Below are 11,632 nucleotides of genomic sequence, written 5' to 3'. Positions count from 1 at the left end.
TAGAGCCCGGGCGGCTGCGGGGAGAGCTCATGGATAGAGGACGCTTGGCAGGATAACCCCGCGATGGCTGCTCAGTCGAGGTACGGCATTAAAATAACTTCGGCCGCGCTCGGTGCATCTCATTGAGGGGCTGCTCGTAGCCCGGCGGTGTTAGTGATGCCCTGGCTCGGGCACAGCTTGCTGTAGGCTTTTTACCCCGCGTCTCTGAAGTACATTTTGTCTGTATATTTTGTTCACCGAAGTGCCCGCTCCCTTCTCTCAGTGTAAACTTTATTTCGGCAGGGAAAACAAAAGTCTTAATCGCTCCCCGTCAAATGTCTCCTAGTCCAACAAGTTAAAAGCTCTTTGGAACTGATTTTCTTCTGAAACTGGTTTTCTTCTGCCCTATGGACTAGTCTGCTGTTTGTTTGTTTGTTTTCCCCTGTAACCAGCCTAGCGCGAATAGGTTTCTGTCATTGCTCACAGCAGTGTTTTAAGAGGCGGTAGATGGTTTCTGTCGGGTTGGGCTGGAGAGCTGGCCGGGTGCGATGGAAGCAGGTTGTGTCTGCTGGTGTGCAAATCTGCCGGGGAGGTGGGAGAGCAGAAAATGGTGACAAGAGAGGAGTGTAAAAAAGAGTTACGTAGTTGCCGTCAGGGAGAAACATTCAAGCTAAAATACCAGTCTTGGTTAAATACTTTTCAGCTGTGGTTATAAAGAAGCAACATCTTGCCTACTCTCGGGGGTGGGGGAAAGTGGGGGGAGTGTCCTATCTACAGTAAATTTCACATTCAGCATGGAGGAGGTAGCTTTTCTTAAGTTGTAGTACTTGATGGAGCAGTGCTATTTAAAGGACCTGTTAAATGCCTTTTTGCGTTTAGGATGCTTTAATGGGCATTTCAGAAATGCCACAGAGAGAAATTCCTTTTTGCTCTTTAGTCCCATACCAAACAGTCACCTTGCTCCCCTTTCCTGCAGGCAGGAGTTAAAAAAAAAAAAAGACTTAAAAATGGTGGCATATCCTACACAGAAGTTTGGCGCTCACAATGTATTTTCACAGTGGTGCTTTTCTGCAGGTTGGAAGCCAAGAGCTGGCTTTAAATTACATACTGGAGAAGGACAGAGCCCTGAGGTTTGGGGAGGAAGGAGGGGAAGACAGATTGCTTGTTTAACAGCTGAGCTCTTGTCAAGCTTCGATTGCCTGCTCTCCCTGCATGTGGGGAGGTTGGCAATACTTGACATAAAGAGTACTTGACAAAAAGGTAAAGGCTCAGTTTTTAACATATTTTTTTTCTTTTGTGTGATCGCTTATCCACATGATTTACTGGCCTGCATTATCAGCATTGCTGTAATAGGCCCGCATGCTAAGAGAGGACGCAGCATAAATCCTAGTGATGCTGCCTGGCCCTGGAGCTTGGCTTTGCTCCAAGGCCAGGGACACTCTTGATGTCTCAGAGGTTGCACAGTCATTTTCCTGGGTGGCAGGAGTGCATGAGGGAGCCAGGTCCCAGCAGTAGCCCCCAGCTTCAGCCAACTGGCTGAGAAAGGGCAGAGCTGGCAGTGGGACCAGTGAGCCACATCCGCCTGTAAAGTGAATGGTGCAGAGAATAGTTATGTATGTTGAGTGGTTCAAACTGAAGTGAGAAAAACAGGCCAAGGGTTGGGTCCACAGGGCCAAGTACTGCAGGGCAGGTGAAAGGACTGTGCCCCACACCTACCATCTGAGATGGGCATGTGGTCAAGACGTGCACCAGCCCTTCTGTACCCTCCCTTCTTATGCGTCATGTGCATTGGCTTTCGTGTTCGTCAGGATGCTGTGAGGTGCTCAAGCTGTAAAACTGCATCAGAGTGTTCCAGCATAGTGAGTAAGGAGATTACTCTGTATCCTTGAAAATCAGCGTTAGAGTAAAAAAGATTATTGCCCATTTTAAGTTATTTAAAGAGAGTAGGAGTGAATATGAGCGGCAGAAACGAGTCTGTAGGAAAGAGGCAGCATTTGCCAGAAAAGCCGATGCTTGTGGTATTTCTGTTTCAGTGGCACAGGTCCACAGGGGTATCCATCTCATTTCAAAAAATTTGTGCTTTGTGAATAAGTAGAAGCTTTTATTCAACAGTAAAGGATTAATTCATATTCATAATAAACAATTAGAGCTATACTGTGTGGGACTGAGAGGCAACATGTCTCCAGAATTCATTTGCCAAAACATGTCAGGGGTTTACTCTGCAAGGTAGCTGACAAATGCTGTGAGTGAGCTTTTTTGTGTTCATTTCCTCTTTGAAAAAAACAAACAAACCAAAACAAAACAAAAAAAACCCCTCACCAAACAAAAAAAAAAACAAACCGCTTTTTGCAAGCTCAGTAAATTACTGATGAGGTGGTGTGATACCGAGCACGGTAGGGTTTTGTGTATCGCTCTGTAGGAGGCCTTCGGGCACTTCTCCATCTGCTCGTGTGCGCTGTTTCTCATATGCTCTATGTTTCAGCTGGTGAAAGTGATGGGACGTGGGGGAGGATACTTGTTTGGAAACAAGAAAATCCAGCATCCTTTCTTCAGCTTCAGTGCTGTGATGCTGAGCAGCTCAGTATTTGGGTTTCACTGTTTTGAAGGGTGGAAGGGTAAGGAAAACAAGGTGATTAAATATGCCTGTTGCTGCTCTTTAGCATTTTAAAAACTGTAATAGTGATGACTGAGAAGCTGATGTGCTACTGGGTGCCATAACATTTTTAAAAATAGTAATCTTAAGAAATGATTATATGGTGGATTGGGTATGGTTTGTTTTCAGCTGTATGAGAATGATCAGCTTCTACCAATAGCTGCTGTAAATAGCTTACATCTGGAACTAGTAGGTGGAGAAACTCTCCTCCAGGTAGTGTTGTTTTGTGTATAATATAGGTTGTTAATTTTTTTTAAGTTGCTCACTGAGCCGTAGGTTTGCAGCTGTAGCTTTCTATGCTCTCTCTTCTGGAATGCACAGATGATCTGATGCCTGTAGTGTCCCCAGGCAACAGGGCTTGTGTCAGGTTTTTATAGTATATTTAGGAACGTATGAGCAGAAGCAGAATTGATCTGAATGAGAACAAGTTTACTTTCTTGTTGAGTGTGGTGTGATACTCATCACATGCCGTTGGGCTGCTCTGAGGTAGGGCAGGATCCCTAGGAGGGGTGTGAGACAGGCTGGCACCTGCTCTTACTACAAGGGATTAGGGAAGAGTGAAGACACGGCTCCTTAATGGAATGGTGGAGCCCATCTCTTTTCTGCTCCCTTCTTTGTTGAAATATCTGCTCTACTGCAGCAATTGCCAGCTGAGGATCTTCAGATGAATAACTAGGTTTTTTTAAGGTGTAGGCTGCTTTTCTCAGGCTTGTTAGGATCATTTAAAATTATCTGTAGACCCAGTAGGATACACTTATTTACAGTTGGTGGATAAACAAAATAGTTTATCATTTTGGATGCTAAGAATTTCTAGTTGTCATATAACCTGCCTTTCAGCCTAATCAGCAATGATTAGTATCATTGCTGGTGTGCAGAACCAGTGCAGTTTCCTAATCTTTGTACATAGGTGACTACAGTAACACAGTCAGAGCAACATGAAATCTGAGTGTTGTACTGTCATCCCTGCTGGGCTCACCTTCCTCCTTCTCCTGAGTCAGCCCTGCAGGTAAAGGTAATGATGGACAGCAGCCTAGGAAGCCCTCTATTTCCACCCCCTAGAGCCAAGTCGTACCAGCTAAACCCAGCAGAGCCTTGAAACGAGGCAGTACCACTCATTTTTGTAGAAAAAGGTAGTGCTGTGCAGAAATGAAATGTGGCTTTATCTACATTTAAGTCATGGTGAATTCTGAAGGGAATAATAACACTGAGGCTTTTCCCTTAGGAGAAGCTATGTTGAATAATGCAGCTTAAGTTTGTTCTATGTCATTTCACAGCTTTCCTGGCCAGGTCTAAAGACACGTTTCATAACTGGTTTGTTTCATAGGTCGAGTTGATACAGGCAAATGCCAGTATTGGTGATGCTGCATTCTGGTCAGCTGATGTAGGTCAAGAAGGGCTGAAACAATGTCTCATTGGAGTTTACCTGTCTGTCGAAAGCTAAAACATCCCTTGAAACCCTGTTGGTTTTGCTTGTATGTTGCTACTAGCCCTGCTGTAGAAATACAACTCTGTTTTCTCCAGAACCAGATGCCCAGATGATCCATGGCATGTTTTGTGGGTTTCTGGGGATTTTCAGTTCACAGTTCCTTATTGCCCGGACTTTCTGAGCCTGGAGTCTGTTGCTTTGGGCAGGCCTACAACTGAAACTCTCCCATACAGAAGAAAGAGATGCTTACAGAGCAGTGGATTTTTCAGGCAGGTTTGCTGGTGTTTTATTTGTTTGTTTTTGGTTCTTTTCGCAGTGAGAGTTGTTTGTAATAGGCCATTGAAAACTTTGAAATACAGTTGTATACAGCTCAAGTATGCCAGGACAAGGGAATGTTTCCTTAGGTCACATAATTTTCCTATGTCTGAATCTGTGTTATAGAGAGAGGTGTTTTCTCACTGCTTTTTATGAGAAAATCATTTGCTAGTAAAACTGCAAGATGCAGCATCAATAGCAGGAAACAAGCATTCAATGAACTGCATAAATTCTCCTCAGCGCTTTTCTGCCGAGTGTAGTCATAGTGAGTGACAACATGAAGCTTTTAAATGGCTTTAAAATATAATAGAAAAGGTGTCTTCCTAAAGTGCGTAGGCATGCTACAAAGACGTCTTTCTGCATGAGGCAGAGGGCAGTGAAGTGAGGAAGAGTTGCCCACCGAGTGCAGGATGTCTTCCTAAGGCCCGGCTCTGGCTCAGGGTGGTCGAGAGCTTAGAGGCTAATTTGCTTTCATTTGCTTATCTGGCTTGTGAGCACCATGACAAAAGAGTTGCCTGGGCCTCCAAAAAAAAAAAAAAAAGTAAGGAAAGTACTTATCTTGCTCAGTCTTGAACACAGCATGGAGATTTTATTTTTTTTTTCCCCCCCTGTGGTAAGTTTTTCAAATTTGGCTACTGCAGTTCATCTGTGTCTGTGATAAAAATTAAGAAGACACATGTAGCACTGTCTGGGGCAGGTATCACTCCAATGTTACCATAGGTGGATTAAGATAGAGCTGTATCTCTCCAGCAGAATGCTTTTATGGGGAACAGACAAGAGCTCCTACATGTGCTAAGAGCAGATTTTTCAGAGTTGCTTGTTCACAGGCAACTCAGGGAAGAGAAGTTGAATTCTACATCAGTACAGAATCAAGCAGCTGGATTCTGTGTTGGAAAGTGGTGAGAGGTAGAATCCTTCCTGCTTGTCTTCCCTCTCAACTGGGATGGCTGCTGTATGCAGAGCCAGCCACCAGCTCTCTTGTATGCTGCTGAGGTGCAGAAATTGTTGATCCCCTTATTTAACTGCATGGCTTATTAAAAGCACATTTGTTTTGCTGCCTTATTCTTGTATGAGGAGGGAGAGGTGGCAGACGGGGAGAAAAAGCAGGTATGTGGGCACAAAACTGAATTTGAGAAGGTGCTCTTCTCCTGTTAATACTTCAGCATTGTCAAGCTGAGGTGTCTGGGGAGGTTTGATTAGGCAGCTTTCGTCAGAAATGCCACATGCTTCATGAAGATGTTTGTCTTCTGGATTAGGTTTAGATATCGTTTAGTGCGTAGAATTGTCATTTTCAGTTGTACTGAATGTTTATTGTACTAATGACCTAAAGTTGCCTTTACTGTTGTTTTTACAATGCTACTGTCAGGTTAAGCGAAAATAATGTCCCTGCTTTAATTTTTAGAGGAAGTTCAACAAGCAAATTGTTAATGTTTAACCTCAGAGACAACAGTAAAAGTCGTTTTCAGGATTGCAAGAACTGTGGGTTTCATTTTTATACTTGTAAAAAAAAAAAGGGGGGGGAGGGTGGCAACAAAAAGCAACCACAAAAACTCGCCAAAAATAGCAAAACAACAAGAAACTCCCCTACCCCCAATTCACCAGAACCTAAGCAGTAGCCCTTTTTAAAAAGAAACAAAAGAAGAAACTCTCGAGCATATGGTAGTATTTTTATTCTGTGTATCTTTGCTTAGAATGCCATGTACTGTGTAATCTATAAGCACCAAATGATGTATTCAGCAAGGTATGATCAGCTCCTTCGTGGCACAGTAGTGTTTAACAGCTGGTGTGTGTATGTGAGGTATGTAAGAGAGCATTAGTGCACATGCCTCTTCCCCGAGCTGAGTTATGGGCATTGCAGTTTGAAATGTGGGTGTCTGCTAGCATCTGAAATTGAAAGGAATTTTTAAAATGTAGAGTAGTAAAGGGATATTTACATCTTTAAAGCACGTGGTAAGAAATTGCTTTTAGTATTTTTGTTCTTCTGCAGTTTGTAAGGTTTTGCTTAAAAAGATATTACTGAGATAATTCATCTTTGCAAGCACAGCTCAGAAACTCTCCCTTATAACCGATATGCAGCTATTTCTCCATAATCCTCTCCCCCCACAGGCTATTTTGGAAAAATCATCCTAATCTGAACACAGGGAATATGCTGGCATTTTAGGAGTGCTTTGGTGACATGCTTCTCTTTTCCATGTCCCCACAGCCCTCAGCAGAACAAGCTGTTCTAGGGAAGGTTGTTTTTGTGATGTCAGTAAGCCGTGGTTCAGCTGAGAACAGGCTGTCAGTCTAGGGGCCTATTTCTTCATAGCTTTGCTAAAATAATGTGTGCTAACAGAAGGATTGCACGGGCTATCCCTCTGTGCTGCAGAGCTGGGAGGTTTGCTTGGATTTTTCAAAGACTCCCTTAAAGTTGCCATTACCTGGAAGCTGCTGTGTCTGTCTGTCTGTCACTGCAGGCCTTTTTTACTGTGAAAAGTTGTGCTGGCATAGCTAAAAGGCAGCAAATATACTGCAGAGGTGAGATAACTGTGTTAGCTAAAGCTTAGTGTGAACTCCATGATAGTGGTGAATAAGGCTTCTGGGAGGATGGATATGGGATGATGGCTATAAGCTGTGTTTGGCCAAAGAGCTTTTCTGGACCACTGTGTCTCCCTTCTTTGTCCAGACCCTGCAGCTCCCTTGGAGCAGCTTAGTCTGCTTTGTCCAGCAGTTAATTTTTAATTGGTGAAAATAAAAACCCATCTCTGTCCAGGGGGACCATGATGTTTCCTGTAGTTCTACTTGAAAGTTTCTCCTCAATTTTACCTGGTTTTGGTTGGTCTGTTTGCCATTTTTTGGCTTGTGCCTCTCTTTAGTATTTGCTACTGGAAAACTAAGCCTGTTTGAAAACTCTTTAGTCACAGCTTGGCATGCAGTTAATGCTCAGTCTGTGCTGAAGGACAGTCTTGTCCAATGCACACCCAGATTTGAGCTACATCCCAGTCTGGAGAGGGAACTTGGATGTTTTCCCCATGGTCCTGTCTTGTTCAGACTGATGGGAAACTTATGACAGTACTTGAAGCAGTGCTTTTCCCTTTAAAAATACTTATTTTCAAAGCTTTAAGAACATCAGTTCAGAAGCATGTGAAGTTTAGATGTTTTTTTTTTTCCCCTGTGTCTGTGAGCATATTTTATGTACATTGATTTTTGAAAGCTCATTGTTTTCAACCTGTTTAGATGCTCTGTATCTCAGAAGTGTTTAAATATGTTTAAAGTTTTGGGTTTGATTTTGGGTTTCTTATTTAACACGTGGTACTCTGTAATTTCCACTTTGGCAACAAGATGAATGACTACCTTAATGTTTAAAGGAAATGTGATCACTTTGCTGAGGTTTTGGAACACCATTGACAATCCTTATCTGTTTGTAAACCCCTATCCATTTTACATGGACTGGCTTCAGCAGACTAATAATAGTCTTTCTTTGCTTAGCTGGGTTTGTGACCCTCCTAAGAGGAAATGCCTGGTTCTGTGTAAAGCACTACAGGGGTAAAAAAACTACTGGTCTAGAGCATAAGAAAATTCTGTGTAATCACCTAGATTTGGAAGAGACAGAAAAATAGGTAAAATTGTGTTCTATTCTTTGAGAAAGTCTAATCTGCTTTTAGAAACACCATAATAATGAGGTGTATTATTCAGAAACATGGGGTACTTTTACCATTGCATCCTACAGGAAAAGCAGTTGACTTGTACAATGAGGCATTAAAATCAATAGACCAAAATAACTTCCTAAATTGACTAACTTGGAAAAATTCAGTAACTCAGCGTTTCACCTTTGAAAAAAGACTTGATCATTTAGTGAATTAAGTACCACAAAGCTTTCCCCTGCACTTCTCTGTTTATTTGTAACAAAAATGAAGAGTTTACCCTGCGAAAAGAGAAGGAAAAAAACATCAACAGCTTTACTTCAGCAAAGTCTAGAATTTCCCTCTGAAGGTGGCCTTAACTTTTTGTTGTTGTTCCCTCCTCCTTCCAAAAACAGCTCCAAACTCCTGGTGGTTAAATGGCATGACTTCAGCCTTGGTTCCAAGTGAGCCTAATGAGATGGGATCCAAACTGGAGTTTCTGCACCTACCTTAGCATGTCACTGAGCATAATGAGTAGTGCTGTTGCTTGGTGCTGTGGTGCATGGACAGTGCAGCTCTACATGGGCAGGACCACAGTGGATTAAAGTGGATGGATGAAACTGTCAGTCTGCAAAAACTGATAACATTAAAACTTGGCTCCCAAGCTGCTTCTTCCATTACTTAAACATGTGAATCAGTCTGGTTCCTAATGATTTGGAAAGGGTGTTTTCTTTCTAAGTTAGTTAAGTAAACTGGATGAACTGACCTACAGAATATAAGTTTCCCTCATTGCACATCCCTTTTTCCTGTGTCTTTGGTGCACTGCTTTTCACAGCCAGAACATTCTTTCTGTAATTCTTAAATTAATGAAAGCTGTTTGTAATTATAACATAAACTGGGAATTGCAACCAAAACCTTCTTGGGCTGTGTTTTGGCAACTCTTTTGGTGTGTCTTGATGTTGTTTTGCTGTTTGAACAACTTGTGAGAGAATTTATCATGGAAACTGAGAAACTGTCCTTACTAAAAAAATCCAACCAAACCACCCCAAATCAAAGAAAAAGAAAACCACACACACACAACCCCCCTATCCTGTAATGCCTATAAAGCCAGATGTGATCTGGGTTAGTTTTTAAAATCTAATGAACATTTAGTTGACACTCTGTCCTTTGGGCTGAACCTTGTGTCGTTTTGTGGCCAAATACAGTTGTTTCAGTTCTTACTTAGAACTGACTTTAGTATCTGTGCTGTACTTAGTTATAAAGAGACATGTATGGAGCATATGGTGTTTCAGTCAAGGGTTCTGCATTCAGTACTGTTTCCACTCAACTCCCTTAAGAGTGCTTATTCCTATAGCATTCTGATTTGGCAATAATCATTTGTGCTAGTTAAAACAGTAGGGAGTAGGAGAAAAGGTCCTATTTTCAGCTATAGCAAAAGGAAACATCAAAATTGTGTTTAAAAATATTCTCCCCCCTTACCTCGTCCCCACCCTCCCCCCCCCAAAAAAGGTCTGATAGAAATGCAGTATAAAAGAAGGTATTGTGAAGAAAACTCTTCTTTCTGTGTCCAATCCCCATCTTCTGGGGAATTTCTTCTTTACTTCCCTGTTCCTTTGTGCATTGATTTAATATCAAGTTAGTGGTTTCCTTTTGTAAAAATTGCTTCCTTGAAAATGGGCCATCCTCCTCCCTTGCAGCCTAATGATGGAAAAGCACAGATGATATTGATATAAGCTGTGTTTACTTGAGTGTAACAACTTTAAAGACTGTTTGTGTACAGTAATCTGCCAAGTGAATAATGATTTGGTTTTGCTTGTTCAATATTTCTTTCTTTCCCCTAGAGAGGGGGAGGAAAAACCAGTAGCAGTTACTGGAGTTAATAAGATGCATTTAAAAGGTCTTTAATTAAGCCATGCAGTTTTCTTCGAAGGTCCTTGAACTATTCTTTCACCCCTTCCTCCTCTCTTTCGCTCGGGCAAGTGCAAGTAAGATCCAGTGCAAGTGAGGTGCAGGCACTGACTAGGTAGAGGTCTTGGATCCTTCTTACACACAGCGAAGTCTCAATGGAAAGTAGGAAACCAGAGGAGGGTTAAAATGGTTTGTGTGAGTTCGGCTGGCCAAGGGTGTGCTGAAAGCTGAGGCAGCGTTGAGAATCAGCCGTGCCAGGGCTCAGCAGGGTGTACGTGCAAGGTGTTGTAACAGCTGCTGCTCCAAATTTCATGGGTTACATCGTTCTCATTTGGGACCAAATTGTAGCCTTCAGCATGTACACTGGATTCCAGCTGCTCTATTCCCTCCACATCTTTTGAGAGACTTAAACGGTGTATTTTAAGGCGATGTGCTACTTTGGTGAAAAGAGGAATTTAGACCAGTATCTGGTTTTCTAGTTTCCTTTGGCTTTAACCTTTCAAGTCCAATTCAAGAAGGTGTTCCTGGTAAAGAGCTGTGCTTGAACTTGTGCTCAAAATGAATTCTCGACCTGGAGATTTTACACAGAGAATGGTTTTTGCATGTGTGTAAGCACGTGCTCAAAATGGATTCCTGGTTCACAATTTGAAACTGAGGAATGACTGCTAGGTGTGTGTGTGACAGAAGAAGAGATGTGGAGGAGGCAGGGATATTGACTTTACCATTTCCTTTGTTTTTTCTCTGTTGTGTGTATTGCTACAAGTATCACAGCAGGGCTGTCTTAAGTGAAAAAATGTGGAGTTAAGGCACAATATGCTAGTCGTGAAGGATTCTAAGAGTTGTTCTGAGAATGAATAAAGGGGAAGTTTCAGGTAGAATAGAAAAAATGCATAAATAGTGAGGCTCTGTTCTTTCCTTACTGCCATTTTTCAAGTGGCTTCCAGAAATACTTATGCATAACAAGTTTGCTATGCAGAATTCTACTTCTCTGTGACTGCATGTTCAGTAACTGTGCCAACTAAGCAATTGAGTAAGATGGAAAAGATGCAGAGTGTATTACAAAATGTGTGCTGAGATTTAGTTATCCTGTGGTTTAAAAAAAGAAGAGTTGTTCTAAGTCGCTGTGATAAGCTTGCATTTTCTTGAGAAATCTAGCTTTCTACAGATGACTTGGCTAGATGTTACTTGGGTTATGTGAGGTGTTGGAGGTGTTATTCACTGTGTTTGTGGATGCTTCATTAATGAATCTTTGGGCCAGCAAGAGACTACAGGGAGATGAAACAATCCAGAGTCAGTGCATCCCCATGACGATGCAGGAAGTTGTCTGGTTGGAAGCAGGTTGTTCAAGAGGCTTACCATGCTTGGCACTGGATGTAGCTCTAGGCACACAGGCAGGGGGTGAGGGAAAGTCCAGCAGCCTACCTGCAAAAAATTTAAAACATTCTGCAGAAGCTTGATGCAATGGTTACTCGTGGGCATCTGGTCTGTCCCTTGGTGAGCAAAGTGCAGACCTCCTGCCTCATCTTAGGGCCGTGAATGAGTACTGTTGGGAACATGCGTGGGAGGGCAGGGGATGAGGAACCCCAGGGAGAGGCAGTGCTGATTCATTCTCCTCCAAAACTGTCTGTTGCCACTGAGGACAGGAACTCAGAGGCTGTTGGTTGTTCACAATGACAATACTCATAAGGGCAGAGGCTGGAAGGGTGTTATCAGAGAAGGCAATGTATTCCCTGGAAGGTGTCCCGAGTC

The 11,632-nt window shown here is 42.5% G+C and overlaps 1 protein-coding gene across 1 annotated transcript in view; it reads left to right on the top strand.

The window, feature by feature from the left end:
• The first annotated feature begins 6 nt into the window (after positions 1 to 6).
• Positions 7 to 11,632, top strand: part of AFF1 (AF4/FMR2 family member 1) — a 74,649-nt gene continuing 63,023 nt past the window's right edge. Inside the window, exon 1 of the mRNA XM_018073632.2 lies at positions 7 to 80. Coding sequence (XP_017929121.2) covers positions 64 to 80 — 17 coding nt within the window. The 5' untranslated portion in view covers positions 7 to 63. The remainder of the gene's footprint in view (positions 81 to 11,632) is intronic.

This window comes from Manacus vitellinus, unplaced genomic scaffold (genome assembly GCF_001715985.3).
Source record: "Manacus vitellinus isolate BGI_N305 unplaced genomic scaffold, ASM171598v3 scaffold_0_pilon, whole genome shotgun sequence".
Classification (NCBI taxonomy): domain Eukaryota; kingdom Metazoa; phylum Chordata; class Aves; order Passeriformes; family Pipridae; genus Manacus; species Manacus vitellinus.
The sequence above is the reverse complement of the archived record's forward strand: the minus strand, read 5'-3'. Positions and strand labels throughout refer to the sequence as shown.